We start from the raw sequence: 21,068 nt of genomic DNA on the forward strand, positions 1-21,068 counted from the left end.
AAACGCTGTCAGCATTTAGGGTCACTTTTTTCCCCACTGTTTGTCCAGTGCAGACCAGAAATAGACCAGTCCAAGTTAATTGGTAAATTTAAATTGAATAAATATTCCATGATAGTGCAATGGCCGCAACATTTTAGATGCCAAACGATTCGCGTGGATGTCAGGTGTTTGGGTCCTGGCCATTATTTGTTGGTTTATGCCTGTCCCCGGAATTAAGCCGTTAAATCTAATGACTGCGATTTATACTACGGTACACGGTTTGGACCAGCGTAATTGGCAACTAAAAATGATTCCGAAAACTGTAAAACCAAATTGTGTGTGTCCGCTGGATTGATGGATTGGTATGGAATGGACAGCTGAAAGGGGTTTTCATCATAATTGGTTTTGTTCTCTTCTGATTCAGGGACCCTCCAGATTATATCCTCCTTTGTCGACTCAACAGATCTAAAGACTCTCAAGGTCCTCGAATCGGTTTCAACACCTTATCTGTCAACTTTGTGGCTTCATCTCCGCTTTCGGGGAAGGTCTCGCAGAAGTTCCTTTGTTTGTTTTACAATTTGCACCTTCAAGGACTTTTAGCACGACGTCGACATGATGTTGGACACAGAGATGGGATGGGACGTGGAAGGACACGGGATGGCATGGCAGTAAAGCAAACGCAAGTCGCATTCAATTTAGCAACAAACCAAAGTTTTTTCCACGCTGGACAATAAGCGAAAGCGAAGAAACTTGCCACACACACAGCAGTCGCACACAGCAGTCACAGAGAGGAACAGAGAGAGAGAGAGAGAGAGAGAGAGACTGAGCAGCGGGAAGGACTCGGAGGGAGACCCACAAAAGTAGGCAACAAAAGTTGCCGCAACGACTTGAGATAGTTGCAGGGGCAGATTGGCAAGGACAGGCAATGGAGGTGCGCGAGGGATGTTGCCACTGCAACGCGCTAACACAAAAAGCAAAAGTTTTAACTGATGCCACAAGTAAAAGGTGCTACTTGTCCTCGACAGGGACAGAGACAGGAACAGGAGGCGGAGATGGAGACGGAGACGGAGACTCGCTCCATTGCTTCGTAATGGAGAAATATTGTTTAGCATGCGGCCAGCAGACAACGGAGGGACTTGGGGACAAGGGCTGGCGGTTAAGTTGCAGCAGCTGCAGTCGCCTGCGGATTGGCTTCGCAAGGGGTTGGTGTTTGGGGGTACTCCGGTATTATTATGCATAATGGTTTTTGGTCTATTGACATTTATGGCATTTGTACTACAGGAAGGGTGTCGCAGAAGTTTTTCCCTGGCAAAGTACAAAGCAGGAGAGTTTTGGGCGGGGATAGTTGGCTATTGAAGTGGGCTACGGATATTCAAATGCTGGCTGGCAATTGTTGGAAACTATTTAATGAGATCATATCGATCCCCTATCAGTGGTTAAATTCCAGCTGGTTGCATCGCTTTTGTTATCAATAATAGTTTATTTTGCTCTTTCTCGGGCCACCACTTGAAATGCACCTCAAAGCAAACACACACAAATTTTGCTTTCAGCTTGGGCAAAAGTTTTTTCGGAATAGACTCCTGCATAGATATGCATGACTATCAAAACAAACTAAACTATTTCAATCAAAGCTCACTCTGGACCATTGAGAAAGAAACTCCATTCGAAAGCAGAATCAATAGAGGGGAAAAAGTGCCAAGAACTTGAATAAAGAACTTGCCACTCTGATTGGACACTCGGGATGGGCAGAGTGGCGCAAGTGTAGCAGAGTTTAACCCTCCACATATCTATATCTATAGCTGGCATAGTTTATGCAACTGTTTGCCATCATTCCTATGTGTACGAGTATGTACGTATCGCTACATAACATTCCCTCCACGTATTTTTTTGCTCTTTGCCAAATGTTAACTGAGGCTCAGTTGCCGGACTCAACACTTTTTTCTCACTCGAAACTCGTTTGATTAGGCCAACTTTATGGCAAAGAAATAACCAGAAAAAAACCCCTTTAAATGTTCCTTTTTTCTCTTCTTTAAGCTGTGAAACTCTGCTTAATAGATTGATGGATTTTCAACAAGTCATTTTGGTTGTTTTTGCAAAACTAATTTAAGCCAAATATTTGCACTCCATGCCAGCTTGAACCTGCTCAAACCGGTGCACCGATATTTTCATTTGCCATAATTCTATTTATTTTCATATGCTGATGGCAGCCCATTCCTGGCTTCCCCTCCTGCTGCTTCCATTATCGTGCATGCGAGCATTTATCCATTAATTTGTGCAAATAAAGTTGCCGCAGCATACGGCGCCGCGTACTCACGTAACCGCAATTGAAACGGGCAAAAATAATAATACAAAAAAAACCAGAGAAACACACGCAGACAGAGACGGAAAATAAACGTTCAGAGAGAGAGAGAGAGAGAGAGAGATAGAAAGAGGGCAGGCGGCATATGGCCTTCTCAGTCTGGCTAAAGCTGGCGTCGCTGAAAGGTAAACAATTTTAATTTATTTACCCAATAATATACCCATCAAATGGGTTGTAACTCTTACTCCACATACGTACAACCAGGCCAGGCCCATTGTCGAGGCCTAAATGAGCGTTGAGTGGGTGTACGTGTGGGTGTGTTTGTATGTATTTGTTATTACATGTCTGCGGTCTGTTCACAATGGTTGGCAATTTGAAACTCCATCGTGATTATATCTGGGTTTATTAATCTCCATTTGAATTAGGCTACGTGAAATTTTTTGAAATCTATTTTGAATTGTATTCAGTTTAAGTCAGCTTCAAATCAGGTGCTCCCCTTTGCTCAGTGTGTGAATCCTGAAAATGTACTGTAGCCCCCAATCCAGCACCAAACGACAATCACAATCATCCGCTTAATCAACACTCAAACTGCCGCTGCCCCTGCAGGGAAAATCCCGCCGATTAATCAGTTTACGGTTTAAAAAGCTTCATCAGTGCAGTGTGCACGGCTCGGGTTGCGTTGCTTTTGAGCTTTGCAACGCCTTTTAATTCAATTAAGCTCGGCTTTTGTGCCACACCCTCACATCCGCACTCCCCAGTTAGCAATTCCCTTGCAGAGGTTGGAAATAGGCAATTACTCGGTCGGGGCCAGTAATCGAATTGGGGTGGCGCCAGTGCTGGGTAAATCCGTTTGAAACAATAAATTTCAAAGAATCGCGAGGAGGGTTGCAAAAGTGGAGAGCCCTCGAGGGTTGTCAACCTCTGCCAGTGGGGGCGGGAAAGCTGGGAAAAGCTCGTGGAGAGCGGGGAAAATGCAAAATGCAAATCGAGCGTGTCTTGGCGGGACATTAAACTTAGTCGCGGCTTAGGGCAGGGCTTAGGCATAAGCTCCAACTTTCACTTAACCGCAGAGGGCCCGCTCCACAACCTTGCCCATATTAATGCCTAATTAAATGCAAGTCTTCCCTCTCCCTAGCTCTGCAGGAGGGTGCAAACTGTTGGGGAATTCATTTGCATTTTATAGCAGATCTGGACACTCTGCTCTGACAATGACAAGCGGATGTATTTCATCTCAAAAGTGCAGGATTCGGCGCTGCTCCGCCTCCTCCTTCGCTTCCTTTATTTCTTGTAAATATTTCATGGCTGCTGGAAAACAATTCGTGAGTCCTTGTCCTGGCCAGGAGCAGGACCTGGAACAAGTCTCTCAGCTGTTGCGTCTGCTGAATAAATTATCAGCTGTCATTAAGGCTCTCCTGCTCGCAGCACCTTTTTCGCCTTCATTTGTCACTCGACTGCGTTTGACAATTAAAAATTGTCCAACTCGATGCGGACTCCCAGCAAATGTACAGCGAATATATTCGTACCAGGCGGTGATCCTACTGCTGCTGATGCCCTTTAAGTGGATGCGCTCTCTTGCAGCGAATTTGCATTTATTTATCTATAATGAAAGCACAACCTTTAATGTGTTGATATTTGAAATGAGAGATGAGACGCAAGTTTACTGGACAGACAACTCTTTGGTCACACCGTCAAATATTGGCCTTTAATCTATGGGCTATGGTGAGTGGTGCAGCAGTAGAATAAATCCAAATTATGTTTTGTCTCTTGCTGCCCACTGTAATCGCACATTGTCATCTACGTTTCTACCTGCGCACTGCCTGCTCCCGCATGGCACCCGTCTTTGTCTCGAACCCACCCTTCTTCTTTGCCCTCGCTTTCGCAACCTCTGCTGTCGCCCTCTCGCTCGCACTAGTGCACGGGCAATGAGGCCCGCCTGTCTACCTGCTGTTCGTGAGTGCTGCTGGTCCCGTTAGGCCTGTGGAAGTAGTTCAGGGCAAGCCGCAGCTTTCAAATCGAAAGCACGGAAGCTTTCCTACTGACAGGTAAAAGTAAACAAATAAGTTGCACAAATTATTTTCTTAGTTGATGATGAAATACTAACCACTGCATTTGCATTTGTTATTAATTTTTGTTTTGATAATTGTTTTGTATATTTTCTGTGTGTGTGAACAAAGAAGGGAAACACAAAAATGATTTTTGCCCCGCCTAGCAGGACACAGCATGTGGTCGAAACTAAACCATCAACACTTTGGCCTGGGCTGAGTTGTGAATATGAAAGCCCAGCAGTAGCCCAGCAGCCCATTTGCAGTGTTAGAGTCGGGACCAAATCGAGCCGAGTCTAACCAGAGTGGATCCAAACTAAAGCAACCCAACCGGACTGGACTGAACTGGACTGCACCGGACTGAAGTGAACCGCATTTTGCATTTGCAGTTTGCTCGGTTAACCGCTTTTATAGCGGATTTAACACATTTCAGTCCCAGTGCCAGTCCCCAGTCCCTGTCCAGGCACAGTGGCACGAAATGAAACGAGAATAAGAGCGATTAAAATTGCTCAGAGATATGCAAATAATTATGGGGAATATGTATGTGGGAATACGTTGTGCAGATTACAGATCCCACTGTGCCATGGCTTCGGCTTTGGGTTGCAATGGAAATGGAAATGGAAACTAGTTCAAATGCCCAAAACATGCCAAAATGTTTGAATCCAACAATCAAACGCACAGCCAGAGAATTAGAAGAAGAAAGAGAGGGGGAAGGGAGCGACCCACTCACTCTCGCTCTCCCTCTCTCATGCGGTGTGGCTGCATGCATTTGCCATTTCGTCATCATTCTATGCCTCCTCCATCCTCCATCCTGCATCATCCCCGCCCCAGAGTGTTTGCTCCATTTATGTGTGGGTGCAGTGCCACACCCACTCATATGTCAATGGGGCATGCAGTTTTTTGTTGTTGTTGTTTTTATGCCTCACGAAATCCGACTCGACTGACATTGTGCGAATGTTTGACCCCCGGGGGCTAAGCTCCGGTTTTCACCAGGATAGCATTAGGTTAGCACGGGGTAGTGGAGGTGTGCTGGGCTAGTGGATGCTGCTAGCCAGCTCCGAAAATTCCATTGTTTTGGCCAATGAGCCTAGGGGCTTGGGCCATTATACTTTCAAGTGCAAATTTTGACACTTGAATTGTTGGTAGAGAAATTGCGAAGCCAACAATGGGTTAAAAGGAGCTCAAGCAGGAGAGTCTTTGGAGGACTAATGTCCTCCCCCGCCCAGCTTTAATTTCTGTTTCTGTTAATTTTCGGATTTTTTGGGATTTAATTTTACAGCAAAGCTCGGCACGAGCCAAAGCGATAAAATAGAAAAAACGCCACAGAGAAGACAAAAAGATGAGGAAAGGGGTGGGGCAGGAGCAAATAGAATATAGAATTGCATGTGGAGGACACAACAGAAAGGCAAACAAAATTATGTTTAAGGTTATATGCTATGCATAAGTAAATAAGGCAGACAGAAGACAGAAGAGGAGCAGCGCAGAGCAGAGCAGGCAAGCGGAAACGGAAGCTCAAGTAGCAAAAAGAAAGTGTCTAACTGGCTGTGGCTGTGTGTGTGTGTGTGTGTGACTTATGCAAGGCTCCCCCTAAAGGCACTTCCGACAATTGGCAAAACAAAACACACACAGACACAGCCAGGCACATGGCCAGAGAGCGGAGTAGGGGCGAGGCAGAGACATGGCCCAACCGCAGGCAACCCTCATACCTCGTTCTCGTCCTGGTGCTGGGTCTGCGTCCTGGTCCTTGCACACGCGCTGAGCGAGATAAAACATTTGTATGCGCTGATAAGAACGCATCCACTTACTTTTGGTCGCACATGACCTGAATTTTACCCTATTCAGGGGAGAGAGAGAGAGAGAGGGTGGAGGGAGTTGGAGCTGGAGCACAGCAAAAAACTTGAACTTGCACACGGACCAAAAAGCAAATGAAGAAATTTAAATTTGATACCATCCAAGGCAATCAGACGTTGAGAATGATGCCCTGGCTGCAAGATGCTTACCCTGGAGGAACAGTAGAAGGAAAAGGGATATGATGGGAACAACAGCACAAATGACCCAGGAGTAAATTTGTACAAGATTCTGTTCTTCCTTGGGTAAACAGCAAGTCGCAGACTCTCCATTTACACCCACACAGGACACAGGAGGTTGTAGGCTGGCATTAACATGAGGAACATAGGAACAGACAGCATCAGCACTCTCTTCGCACTCCCACACTATCTGTCTGGGAGTGGGTAGTAAAATTCCTTTATTTTGCTCGCATTTTCTAAGGTTCCAGCTCAGTTACACGAAATTTTGAGAGGAAATACGAAAATGAAAGATTCGTATCTAAGAAAAGTTGGAAGCGAGATTGATGTGTGCACGGGCGGGGGCTGTAACTGGGAACTGTGGCTGGCACTGGGAGCTAGCACACACTCGCCCTCGTACGACTGTACGCCACTCGTACAACAAAAAAGAAAAAGAAAAAGTATTGAACAGCCCGCAGCACTCAAAAGTGGTTCGTGGTCTCCGTCTCCTCGCTGAGTTCGCTTCCCTTATACGAAAATAGGATTTGGTTGCAAATTTTGCAGTTCCAATTTGCAGGAAAAGACAGGGAAAAGAGAGGGTTTGTGTGGGTGTGATTCTTCGGCTCGTTTTGTTTGTTTGTCACTTTTGTGGTTAGTGATTGTCCATATAATGTGACAGAGGAGCAGCGATAAGGATAGCGAGAGAGAGAGAGAGAGAGAGATTGCTGCATGGAAAGAGTGAGAAAGAGGTGACGCTGAGTGCCTCAATTTGGGCTCTGCAGCAGCTGACTTGGCGATATTTTGTGAGCTGGCGCTGCCATAAATGTGATATTTGCTCAACTCACTGAATATATTCATACATCAAAGTCACAAATTGTTCAAAATTAATCATTCAATCTAAGCCAGAGTTTCCAGACCAAAGGAATCCAATCCCATTCCCTTTTGCAACGTTTTGCTGAGCCGAATCGATCCGTAATTAGTGCTGTCAGCAGTGCTGGAAAAATTCCTAGAATAGCAAATAATTCAGTGTGGAAAAGCTGGGAAAGTGTCAGCTGTGGCAAGAGTAAAATTAATATTTCAAGGCGTGCCAAATACCCGAAGTAAGCCTACAGAACTACAGGACTACAGGACGACTGCGGGTGCGGGTGCGGGTGCGGGGGTATCGTTTAACACTTCATTAAGAGCCATTCCGACAACTTGTAGACAATTAGAGACAAGTGACTGAAGGTGGGGGACTGGGGAGTGCCTTGTGGAGGGTAGCACTTAACACATTTCCAATGTTCATTGACCGGCAAATGAAATAAAAATTGCAAACATCTTCAACTCTGCCAGCGGATGCTTCATTTAACAGCAACAACAAGGAGAAGGGACTCTGCCACTCTCTCTCTCTCTCTCTCGCTCCTCACCGAGGCAATAGACAAACTTCCCAGGCCACAAATTACACTTTGGTTTGGCGTAAAAATTGCAGCTGTTTCTGCCAGTCGAATACGGGCAAAAATTATTGAATTGAATGTCCTTGTGTTCTGTCGAGGGTGTTCCCAGTTTCCGGACATAACCAAGAGAATTTACTGCGAGTTCGTGAGCATTTTCCACGTGAAATCGTAAGTGGGAACCGACTGGAGGAGGCGGCCCGGCCAGCCTTCTGCTTATTTTCTCCAAATAGTCTTTTCGTCTGGTGCTGGCTCTGGATGCTGGTTTTTGTGTACGGATGGCTGTGTGTATTTTTTATGATGCTTGAAAATAAATAAACACTCAATACCAATGCCAAAGAGCAGACAGGGCAAACTTTCAGTCACAGACACTCGGTGGGCAGGACTGCAGCAGCAGCAGCAGCAGCAGTCGAAGGAGCAGACAGACAGCCAGCACATCGCTGGCGCACATTCAATAAATCTTCAACTGTGAATAGTCACTTGAGACGGTAAATTGGAGAGGGAGAAGGAGAAGGAGAAGAGACCACAACAGCAGCAGGAGCAGGAGCACCAGCAGCATCAGACTTGAACGGCTTTCATTTTCGTTTTCCAGCTGCTCTTTCGCTCCCTGCTCTTGTACTCTCGCACATATAATGGCAATAATCATGAGCTGTTGGATAATAATAATGATGATGGTGCTCTTGTCTGCGATGGCAGAGCATGTTCCCGAAGTGTGTGTGAAAAAGCGCAGCTTGCACGTATGAACAGCACCCCTAAAGCCTCTAATAGCCTCATATTTTGCACTCCAATACATAACTCACTGGGGAGGCCGGAAGGAAGTGTGGAAAGACAGAGCGGAGCTGGGGTAACGACAGGCCAAGACCAAGGCCAATTCCCTAGAAACAGAAGATAACAATTATTATTGTACGAAGATGCGATATCCTTTTGCCGCAGCTCAAAAATGAAGCTAATGTCTGTGGGGGCTCAGCAATTCAACCGTAAATTATGAAAATCAGCAAACAAAAAGTGTCCCGGGTAGGTCGAAGTCCGTGTGCTCGGCTCAGAAAAACAAAATCGAATGCGGAAGCAGCCGGAACATAAATCAAATGGCAGCAAGGCCAAAACTGCAGGACTCGACTTAAGCAAATATTCAATCTGTAATGGCGTTTACACGACTAGGAACAGGATATGTAATATCCTTTTGGGGTTTTTAAAACCAGCAGCAACTGGGAATCCTCATTTTTGTGTTGTTGTTCTTCCCAGTAGGCTGCCTCAGGGAGTGGCATGCCTGATTGGGATGCAACTTATTTTCAAATAAATATGGCAAAGCCTTTCCAACATAGTAGTCGCCATAAATCTCAACAATATCCGCTGTCTGTGTGCGGAGCAGCCATGGATTTCCCATTGGAATTTATGCACATGGGAGGATGAGTGTCTGGCCAAGGGATGCCAACTCGTTTTTTGCTTTGTTTTATTTACTTGCTGCAGGAAGAGGTTGAGCCACTTTTTGCCTTGTCTATAGTTTATGGAAAGTGCTTGTTAATGGATTCTTTTGGTTTGATTTTGGGTTGAGTATCGGCTGCCAAAGGAAGTTGATAAATTGGTTTGGGCTCCCCCGGAACATCTACACAATTCAAATGGAGTTTTGGTCGAACTTCCACCAGAAGTCAGATGGTTTTACTCTGCACTTCGTCGTGGCCCCTTAATTGAACACACTTCAGGCTTCCGTTTCAGGTGGAAAAGGCCTTCCCTGTGCCAATCATAATTACTAGATCTTAAGGAGCCTCCACCAAAGCCCATATATGTACATATGTTGTAGGAACTTTCACTTGGCCAACAGCGGAAAGGAGGCCATGACGGGAACCTCTGCTTGCAATTTTAAAATTAAGCAGCACGAAAGCGATAACGAGTAACAGGGCAGGGCAGGGCAGGGCAGGGCAGGGAAGGGCAGGCGTGCAAGCAAAACACTTTAACTAAAATTAGAAAAACGTAAACGAGCGAGACGGCAGCAGGCAACGTCCAAGACTTGCCCCTCCAAGGCATAATCAGCACTTGCAACAAACACAAGTGGCAGCAGCAGCAGCAGCAGCTGAAGGGGTAATCTGCCATATGCAACTTCGGCTACGCCAAACACGGCACTATAATGAAGCTATCAACCGTAAGATGGCGCTTAGGCACGCAATCATACTTTGGAACCTTAGAGACCCGCTGGCTATACGTGGAGCGGGGGCTACGCGGTGGAGAGCCACCTCATGTGTGCTTCGAAAGAAGTGTTCTGGGAAACAACTTCCCGCTCATTTGATTGCAGAGTAAAATCTCAGCGACAGATTGAATATCTAAATAAAATATAGGCTCATAAGTTTGGATCTCTTCCGTACCTTTCCCTGAAACAAAGATTTGGGGAACTCTCTTTGCAGAACACCGTCTTGGATAAACTAGCCTGCGCCGCTGCACCTTGAGTTTACGTAATTTTCACTATGCGGCATACACACCAGGACCCAGGAGCCAGGACCCAGCACTAGCACCAGCTACAGAACACGCGGCGTATGCTTAATATTTCCGCCGCATCCTATGCGCATATTCATTTTTGACGAAGCTTTGACGGCGTCCGTCCGTTGACCGCTGGGGATTCGCTGGCTGGGTGCTGCAGAGCGTGAGGGGAGGGGACGCCTGCATTAGCGTTTAATAGTAGACGACGTTGTCCCGGGAGTGTCCTGCTGCCTGCCTTGGCTGCCATCTTGCCTGCTGCACGGATAATGCTCGTGCTCGCATACCCCGTGGTTGTGACCTAAATTTCACAGTTTATGAAAAATATATGTACATGTATAAGTGAGTGTGTGTGCAATATGAAATGTTTCTCCCTCATGCTGCATGCATAAAGCTCCAGCTACAAGCAAATTTTATGTATATTATATGTATGTGTGGCATAGAGCAAAGAAAAAGAGTTTCATATTTATATTTATTTACATAGGAAAAAGCGCACACCCTCACACAGGCAGCAAGAGAGAGAGAGAGAGAGGGGCTAGTGTAGTTTTTTTTTTTGTTAGTCAAACGCCAAATGGCGACAGTAATGGCGGCGTCAAAAGCGGAAATGCCCCTGAGCTGTGGTGGCAGGCAACACATCAAAGGACACTGAAAGCTCATATATTGCGCAGCGGGAGGAGGGGCACACAGGAGGGGGAGGTGCAACCGACAGTAGTGGAAATAGCCGCTTGACTAATGAGCGAGATGCAGGGGCCAAAATAAAGCTGTCTACTAAGATAGCGACAGTCTTTAAGTCTTTGATTAGTTCTGAAATGTCACCTTAACTTCCACTCTACAGTCATGGCATGTCCCAGGGCCCTTTACATTTTAATACACGTCAACCTGCAATCCATTTCGGTGAGAAGTTTTCAATGGGGAATACGGAACTGTCAAATGTTTCTTGTATTCTTACAGGAGTTATTCCAACTGGCTTGCCTGACTGCAGCAGGTGTGATTGAAGCCTGTGCGACATCTGAGGAAGAGTGAAATAAATAACAAGAATTCGAGCAAGCATTTGCTTTTGTAGAGCTCAGCAAATGCTGTCCCCCCTGTTGACTTGGCACTCTGAAGTGCGGTCAAGCATTTTGTAATAATATTTATGCTGATTTCGAATCCGATTTCAATGCCGATTCCGATTCCGATTCCGATTCTTATTCTGTTGAGTAAGCATACGAGTGTACGAGTATTTTGTATGTGTATTCCCAGGGGGAGATTCAATGGCCAGTGTTGGAGGGGGGAGCGGCAAGCACCCTCAAGCCATCACATCAGATGCAAAGTTTTCGGGGTAGTTCAAGTAGAATTTATGAAACAATTTTCAAGTGGGTGAAGGGTGGCAGGGGCAGCAGCTTATCATAAGCACAAAAAGCTAATGGATGAGCTTAATGTCGGTCAAGAGGGGTGCCCGGGGGCAACCGCAAATCTCTACCCCAGACAGGAGCTGGAGCTGGAGCTACCCTTCCCACACTTGAAGTTTCACCCTCGCAAAGGTGACAAAAGATATCGCAATTTTATGAGTAATCCTCTGACACTCCTGACAAGAACATGCACTGATTACAGTGCCCTGTCGGCCCCTTGTCCCTGGGCAAGAGGTAATAAAATTTTCACTTCCAGATAGATTTTAGCATTGTCCCCGCTTAGAGCAGATAATACACGAGTGTATCCTCTCGGCATGTTGTTGTGTGTGTGTGTGTGTGTCCTGTCGGTATCCCTTCCATTGTGCTTCTCCTGTTTGTGTGTCTGCGAACTCGGATGTTGTTTGTGAGTCATATTAAAAAGTAACGAGCAAAATATTACGAAGCCAGACAACAGGCATTTCCGGCAGGGGAACAGCCGGCAGCAAAGAGACGAGGCAAGAGCTCTCCACCATCCAATATTGGATTCACACGATGCAATGTTTTGTGAAGGATGCCAGGCACAGCTTAATTCTTGTTCATTGCCCGTTGCTGTTTGACTGCCAGCCAGGGAGCCAGCCAGTCAGCCAGTCAGCCCTTCTTCCAGGTTCAGTTTCAGGTCCAGCCGACAGACCCCTCATATTCGTATTATTATTGTATTACGGAGCCAGACAAGTCTGCATTGCTGCATGTACTCGCACCATGTACCATGTCCTGTCTCGGATCGCCACGAGGTTATCTCATTGTCTGACCAGGGGTACGAGGCGGTCTGGCAGGCAGGCAGTCCAGGCATTATTAATAACCATAACTCAAATCTATTGCCGCTTTACTGCTCATTGATTCTGTTTATGGCCATGATTTCGTCAGTTCTTTTTGTTTGCTTCGCAGTTTGAAAAGTTTTTATTTTACCCCCAAAAGGAAGGGAGTCTGAGGACAGCTATGATAACTTTGGTCGTCTCTTTAACGATGTGAGAAAGAGTCGATGCCTTTGAATTGAATATGAACCCGTGAAGAGTACGGAAGTGCTCTGTTTCAAAAGGGAAACCTTACACTTTGCGACAGCCAAGAAGAGCAAACAAACATCATATTTATTTCGTTGAATTAGTTGCATTAGCGGAGCTAATACAGCTTGCTGATAAATCATAAATCATAAATGGCACAGCTTTAATCTTAGCTTTGGCGCTTGCACTGTTTTAGTGTGTTTGCATTTTACGAGTCCGCTTTCGTGTTAGGCGATTCCTCAAGCGAGAATCTCTCCGAGAGATTAGGTGCCAGGCCGAACAGCAGGTAGCAGAACGAAGGGGTCACGAAGGGTCGGCAGACGCCGCGGCGCGCCGTTCATAGAGCTTTCGCCATTCCGTTGCAGTCATCATTTTCGTCAGTACAAATTTGCATCAGTCTTATTCTGTACCCGTCCCAGTATCAAGCCGTTTAGAGTGTATTAAATTCTTAAATACATACATAAAATATTAAATAAATAAATTACTATTAAATATAATTGTCATAACTAGAATGCTTCAGTGAAAACTTGCATTAAGCTTACCATTCCGCTTAACCATTCTGCTCTGAAATGTCTACATCGAAACATAATGTGTTAGATGATATTCTCCATGCCTGAAGTGTGTCTTCCCTTTACAAGTTTGATGCAAGTTAAGGAAACCAACTGTTTCCGCAGCGGAACCACGAGAGTCCCCTATGCCAAATGCCCGCCTTTCCTATCGCCTTTGGACAAGTCAAGGCTCATTTTGGCTTATCATTCAAAGCTTACACTTCTGATATCGCTACTGCCAGTGCCACTGCCATTGCCAACTGGCCCTTTGCGCCAAGTTTAAATTGTGCTCATATCTCAAGAACTCTTCTGGATCGCTTTGGTGATTCGCTGCTTGAGCCAAAGTTTGCATTTTGGTCATTTGTGTGTGGGGATGAAACTTTTTTGGTGCTCACACACACACACAAACATACCGACAAATTGCCCAACAATCCATGTTGCCATTTTACAACACTTGAAATTTCTTTTGGACATTTGCTTTTTATTCTCTTTTTTCTCCAGCTGTTTCTCGGCTTAGACTCGGCTCTCTGGATGTTGACTTTTACTTTGGCAGTGAAGTGGAGAGCGCACTAGAGGCTGGGCTGTGCGTATAATTTCAATGTTCACTGTCGTAAATAGCATAAGCACTGCCTTAGAGAGAGAGAGAGAGAGAGAGAGAGAAAACCGATGAGTATTTTCTTAATTTTCTTGCACTTCCTGCAGCCCGGCAAAAGTTTTCGCAGCTCCTTCCAGCTAGAATCATCATCAACAGCAGCAGCAGTAGAAGCAGAGGCAAAAGCTTTTCCGTTTGTCAGAGTAAGCCGTAGAAGGAAGAGTGAGTGGTAGAGGGGAGTGAGGGGAGGGACAGCACCAACATTAAAGTATTATGCAAGCGAATTAATGCACTCAACGGACGCCGAAGACACGACAGCACCGGACGGACAGGCGGAGCAGAACGGAACAGAACGGAACGGAACGGAACGGAAAAGTGACCAGGCAGCAGTGCAATGATAAGCTGCAAGTCAGGATGCAGAATGTCAGAAGTGGCAGTGCAGGGAAGGAGCGAGGCTTCCCTCACAGCATGTGACTTGGCTAAGGGAAAAACCATCTCAAGTTAAAGTTTTCCAGCAGCAGGAAACATCTCGGGGCTTAGCTCTCAGACCCCAGTACTCCCTCCTCACGTTGCGTTCCAGCAATTGTCAGTCGTGGTTGATTTAGAGAGGGAATACATTACATTAATTGAGTAAACCTCGCAACAGTTTAATATTCCATAATCCTCCCGCCATCCTCCATTAAACGCTTTTGGCCAACACCATGAGACCAGGCTTAATCCAATTAAGCGTAAACTCTCCGGGGACCCCATGAGACACATGGCTCAGGTCGAGTCCCCATCGAATCTGTTGTTGTATCGCATTGTGTGGCATTCTCTTGTCTTGTCAACTGTCAAATTCAATTCTGGGATACATTTGCCATTTCCATATGTATTTAGATATTCCCCTTCCAGATAGCCCACCACAACCCAGCCACTGCCTTCTGCCTTAAACATTATCATGATGTATGGACCAGTTGCTAGACGTACTCAATGCAGCTTTTTAATCTGGCTTTTAGTGACTTCTTCTATTAACTATAATCTACACAAGTCCATAGAGGAAGTTCATAAACAAGCATATTAATGATTGCAATTCTAAGAATCTTCGTGAGGTAAGCACCGTGCAATGTGAAGCTGCTGGCGATAGCCTTCGACCTTTTACTCGGCTCCTTATCTATTTTTAAATGAATATAAATGATACAAAAGATTCCAGACGCGCTTCATCCTCTTTTGCGCAGCAATAAAGATTTTCATTGTGATTGTCCTGCTCCTGGCGGTTGCTCTGAACACAACTCACGGTATTAATTTGGTGGAAAAATCGGTCAAATTCAAGCAAACATAATTAATCGACGTTGGATTGTCTAATTAGTTTATATTAAAAGATTTTGATCTCTTTAAAGCGGAAATTGTAAGTCAAATAGAGGAGATTGAAGGGAAGTTCTTGGAAAAATATAAGCAAACTCTGGTGGGTCCTCCTTCAGCTTGGAAAGCGTTAGGAGATAGGAATATCAGGCCCTGATGGGCTTCCAGGAAGGTTTGGCGGATGCTATTGGCGGATGCTAACAGGATCATGAAGACAATTTAGTTTCGTTTAAGTGGCAAAAGAGGCGCATCTGCAGCTGCCCAGAATCCCACAGTTTGATGTAGTTCAGGATTGATTTATGGTCTCCTCCTGGTCATTGCCACAGCTGCGAAGGCGTCACAGCTGCGTGGGGGGAAATATATAAAAAAGTAAAATGAATTTTGTTTTCCTTTGTCACTTGTTGGGAAATTAGTTTTTGAGGCAAGTTGTGTGTGTTGCTGCACGGGAGGGCAGGGAACGCACATGTGATTTGATTGGAGCAGACGAATCGAAAAGTCATTTATTTTGATGCCCAGTATGTGGCTCTGCGCTGGATCTTCTGTGGTGGAGGCTTAGAGGGGGAGAGGCGTTAACTTCTTCTGCCTGTCCACTTGACATATTTTTACGGTTGAAAAGTTGTGCCATGCCGTGCCATTCGCTCGTTCATTCCTTCATTCGCTGATTCGTTTATTCATTCATCAATCAGCGTACGCGACACAGCATGAAAAATGTCAGTGGAGTGCGGCATCAAAGTGCCGGCAGCACCACACTGAAGGCTGTACAGACCCAAGAGATACCCAGGAAAATTCTCCAACCAGCCATCGAATGTTGTCTGCAGTAAGCGTATCCACTTTAAGCTCTTTCCCACCACCTCCAGTGGGACACTTGAATAACTTTTCCTCTCCGAGGCGAGGCGAGGCGATGCGTTGTGAAAATTGGCAAGTCACTTTTCAGCATTTTCCGCGAGCCGTGAAGCAATCAATATTGATTGCATAATGAATGACAATCTGCGCTGTGCCCCGACACTTTCCCAGATGGCAGATGGTAGACGCAGATACCCCCAATGAAATGGGTCATAGTTCATAGTTTCTCATTGTGGAGAGTTCCCCACGGTGGCATTGGCACGTGTGTCGTGTTCTCTGGACCTGTGGCATTCTAATTGCGTTTGCCGAAACAGTCTTTCAAAAGTTCAATTGGGAGAAAGCTGCATAAAGCATTCCATTCCGGGCCAAGATGATTCAATTGACATACCAAGTGCGGGGGCGACGTACATTGGAGCCCAGCGGATGCTCGACGATGGCGTTCATGTGAACGTCCGTTTGCCTGCTGCCATGCCAACTCGTTCCAGTGCTCTTCCCTCTACAGTACCGTCCAGTCATCCAGTTCAGGCCACACAATGGACCGCCACTTGGCTGGTCTCTGTCATGGCCAACAATGGTCGCAAATGTCTCGACTGAAGCGCTGTCCCTCACACTCACTCCCCCTCTCTCTCTCTCGCTCTCTCTGTCTGTCTGCCTGTCTGTCTGTCTGTCTGGTCTCTTTCCTCTCTTTTTGCTCTGTTTTTGTTAACTTTTCAAGCTCGGTTCGCTGGCTCTTTTGGCCAGTCTACGTGCTCGGCGTGTTGGCCTCGGTTTGTTTTCTGCTGGTTTCATTTTGTTGCAGTTTGCTTTGCGCTTTGTTGGCTGCCACACTGCCTGTCCCGTTTTAGCCGCTGATGCTACCTGCTGCCATTCCTTGCCATACACCACCGAGCACTAAGGTCCAGTTACTCATTTTAGCAAGAGAATTCCATGGTAAATGATTTCTATTTTAATTAGGCTATCAGCTTTAGAAGATCAATTCTGGAGCTACCTACGGATTTTTGTAGTGTATTTCCGATTCGCTTATATGTCCAATGGGTCGGCCCCTCTTCATTTCTGCTTCCTGTGCCATGTGTGTGTGTGTGTGTTTCGTGTCCCTCAACAGCATTGAATTGAGTGTTTTTTGTGTATTTGTGCTATTTCTAAAATTGAACACATTTCCGTTTGAAATATACTTCTCCCCTCTATTTTTTCTTGACGCTTTTTACTTCTCTCCATCAACGTGGCCGCTAAGTTCCGTTCATTTCCTGTTTGTTACGGTCGGGAATCGTTCGGGAAAATCTCTGGAGCGGAGCAAAGGGACGTCCTTCTGCGTTATTGAGTTGGAGCAATTTTTAAGCAGAAACAACACAGAGATCGAAAAACCTAAATTCAAATACGTTAAATTGCTTTATGCATGTTTAAAACCAATTAATGAAATGCAATTCATTTTCATTTATATACCCTCCCAAGTGTCCTTTTTTGTGTGCCTGATTTTCTTAGGGTTGGGGCAAGAATGTCAGCAGGCCAAACAAATTGTATTTTAATGAATTTCAGATTCCCTTTGTGTCCATTATTACTATTTTGTTATTATCATTGAGGCATGCTCTGTTGCCCCGCACAAAGGCCTTTTATTTATTCCAACGAAATCAGTTTTGTTCACTTTTATTGCATTTTTCATTTTCACTGGGATCAGCCAATTAAACACTATGGCTTTTGCACCGACTTTTTGCACACAGTTCCGGCTTTGACCATCATTACCATAAAGGAATGTGATGGAAGGAGATGGAAACTAACAGTAGTCAATGGGCTGCCAAACACTGTCTGCCGCTCACTTTATTAGCGTTCATGTAATATTTTTTATATGGGAGACATCTCTATTCTTCCAGAGAAAATATAAATAAATATTAAATTATTGATACTAAATATTCTTACAATTATTTGAGTATTTAAATACGAGTTGAAACCACTTTGAGTGCAATCCCGAGTCGACTCCTTAAATTCCTTATCAGAATTCATTAAACTCATGCCATCGGGCGTTGGTCTGCGTGTCCCGCGGCCGGGCCCGGCCAGGTGCTGGTCATTTCAACTTTGAGCTGTCGTAGTCAGCGTTTTAAATACCCGTCGTTCTCCGCGTTCACATGCTCGCAAATATTTTTCTCAATGCTTTTTTTGGCCTGCCACACTTGCCACGCTACATAAAATAAATATTTTTACAAGTGTTATTTTAATTGCGTGCAACTGCAACGTGCCCAAAACATTTCCACCCGTGTGTGTTGTGTTGTGCTGTGTTGTTATTGCTGCTGCTGTTATTTCCCTTTGACTGTTTTTGTTGTTTTTGATGTAACCCCGCTGCATGTGGGCGCGTGTAATTTAAGTACTCGCATGCCATCGGATCGGATCGTGTGCTGCGTGAGTTCGCATAACTTTTAGGCTGAAACTGCGACTGCTGCTAAGACTGCTCCTCCGACTGAGGTTGAACCTTTTTATCTGATTAACGCGCGCTCTGCCGGCTGCATAAAAGATTCCCGGCGTTCCTCTTTAGTTTTCTCGCGCAAGGCAGAACTTTCCACTTTGTCACCACCTTCCCCTTCTCGCGCTCATTCGCCGCTCGCTGGCTGCATAAATCAATTCAATTTGCAATAAATTTCAAAACTTTTCATTTTATATTAATTTTGATGCCAGCCAACGCCTGTCTTCGCTCGGCGACGTCGTTGGCGTCGTCCTGCCCCGTGGATCTCCTTGCGCTGCCGCAAGAAATCAATTTAATTCTAATAAAATAAGTGAGGGAAAAAGAGCGGGGTCCTCTTCATCTTTATCGCATGCAAGGCTCTTGCTTCGCCTTTGCTCTTTCTCTTGCTCTTTTCCTGGGGCATATTTGTGCGTCCCACTTTTGCACACTTTCTATTGTCCTTCCACTGGTCCCTGCCGTGGCTTGGGTCTGCTCCGCCTCTGGCTGTGGCTCTGTCTCTGGGTCCTGTTCCCAGGCCCGACTGCAGCTTAACAAATTGACTTTCTCCGGTCGAGGAGCGCCAGCCTGGGCTTTCTTTTTCTTTTTCTTTTTCTTATTCTTATTTTTTCTGCAGCATACTTACGTGTGACTTCCCTTCCGCTCTTCTTTTATTATGATTATCGGCTGAGTTATTGCTGCAGGCAGCCGCAGGGCCGTCGAGTTCCTTTTTATGGCCTGTCTGGTCGCATTGTCGTCACTTTGTCGTCGATGCCGGTTACTCCACATAATAATATCCAGTGCCAATTTGTGTTTCCCTTCTTCCCTTTGCTGACAAATTAATTCATCTTGATTGTGTGGGTAGAAACATCCTGCGAAAATAATTCCATAAAATTGAATAGTTTCATTTTGGTTTAAACATTTATGGCAACAGATTCATGCCGAGTGTGGGTTGTTTTGGTTTGTTTATTTTCACCATACAATTCGCTGTTCTCTGAGTAATATTTTGTTGAATCTGTCTCTGGTTTAACTTCACCTTTAATACTTCATTTAATACAATTTTGTATGTAATAAACTTTATATCCACTCCTTCTCGCCTTCTCTCCATCTCTGGCAAGGTCCACAGAAACTCTGCGATGAACTTTAGATTTTAATAAAGTGCTCCCGCTCCCGCTCCCGCTCCTATTCCAACTCAGGCCTGCCAGCCAGCCAGCCAGCCAGCCAGCCGTTGCCCTGCCACGTGCCTTAAAAAAAAAAGTATGACCAAACTGCATACGCGTCTGGGCGCTAACTAACACTGAAAAGCATCTCCTTTTGTGTGTGTATGTGTGTGAGAAAAAAGGTGAAGCGGAAAAAAAACAACTAAATGAATATTCGTTGCCTGTGCGCTGGCAGCTTTGAAGCTGAAGCTGAAGCTGAAGCTGCATGAATTAATGCCACATGGCAGGGGCCATGTCAGGGGAGCTTGCAACATCAAAAGGCACAGGGGGGACTCCATCCACACTGGCCCTTGCCTCGTCAGAGTCGCTATCGTCGCTCGTCGCTCGTCGACGTCGTAGAGTGTTCCAATTAAACGCAACACGTCAAACAACAGACGCGGACATCAAGTATTCGCCATGTTGCCGGTGTTGATGGCTGGTGGCATTGGCAATGCCTCTATTGCTGCTACTGCTGCTGATGCTGACGGAAGGGTTGCATACTGGCTGGCTCGTACTGGGCTTGGCTGTATCGCGCCTCTAACGATATACTCGTTAGTCTCGCGGTTAAATTTCATATGGCAAGCGAATGCCAAACGCTGGAGCATCTTTTTAGCCTTTAAGCTCTCGCCTTCCCTCTGTCTTTGCTCCATTTTTGCCCCCTTTCCGTTTCTGCTGCGAGTTGGGCGTGTTGCCCAGTGTTTGCGAGTGTTCGGAGTGTGTGGCATGTTTTGATGGCTTGTAACTGCTCAACTGCTCATGCATATTCATGCAAAATGGCAGCCAGAACAAACGAACCGTTGGGGATTGCTGTGGCGAAGGGCTCGGTCTTGACTGCAAATCAACGCGGCTACAGTTGAGTGCTTCCAACGATGTCGTCGAGAACTTCCTGCTCCCAGCACGAAAGGAAGCGAGGGCAGGGCAGGGCTGTATGTGCCATTGCAGTCTTAGAGTTAAGGCAGATGTTGCCATCAATTTTTCCGCTGTTGGAATACATGAATATGCAAAAGGCCAATGCAAGTCGCGACTCCTCCAAACTTAACTAACTTCACTTGATGAGACAAAAGGTTTTTGGGTTTTGCTTTTTGCTTTTTCTCCTGGGGAAAAGGCAATCAAGGGCCAAGACGCAGCGACACGGGCCCATATCTCGATGACTGCTTAAGGTTTTCCGTGTAGTTATTTGCATGAAAAGCATTCCCGCATCTGCATCTTTTTTCCACTTTCGCACTTATTGATAATCATAGGTGGGTGGTCCTCCTCCTCTTTGTGGCAATAATATTCAAATTTATTTGCTGCACCTGCACGAAAGCTTTCTCCTTTATTGCTCGATATATGGACTTACATATCGGCGTCCCAGCATTTTCAAATGCATTAAAATGCACACAAAAATGACACACGCATACACACAGCTACATCTACATATGTACGTATTTTTATGCATTTCTGGGAAGGAACTTAAATGCTCGTCCTGGCAAATAC

General features: G+C 45.6%; 1 protein-coding gene across 2 annotated transcripts in view; it reads right to left on the reverse strand.

Moving 5' to 3' along the window:
- Nucleotides 1–6,697: 6,697 nt before the first annotated feature.
- The window catches only part of LOC117579303, a 26,329-nt gene continuing 11,958 nt past the window's right edge, over nt 6,698–21,068 (reverse strand). Inside the window, exons 9-10 of one of the 2 annotated variants that reach the window (XM_034265111.1) lie at nt 8,281–8,286; nt 6,698–6,708 (exon numbers count right to left, since the gene is read on the reverse strand). Coding sequence is in view for 1 of the 2 variants with exons in the window: in XM_034265112.1 (XP_034121003.1) it covers nt 20,059–20,070 (12 nt within the window). In the remaining variant the exon portion in view is untranslated. Of the gene's footprint in view, nt 6,709–8,280; nt 8,287–20,007; nt 20,071–21,068 lie in introns of those variants that run through there. The other variant, XM_034265112.1, reaches the window with a different exon arrangement.

This window comes from Drosophila guanche, unplaced genomic scaffold (assembly GCF_900245975.1).
Source record: "Drosophila guanche unplaced genomic scaffold, DGUA_6, whole genome shotgun sequence".
Taxonomy (NCBI): domain Eukaryota; kingdom Metazoa; phylum Arthropoda; class Insecta; order Diptera; family Drosophilidae; genus Drosophila; species Drosophila guanche.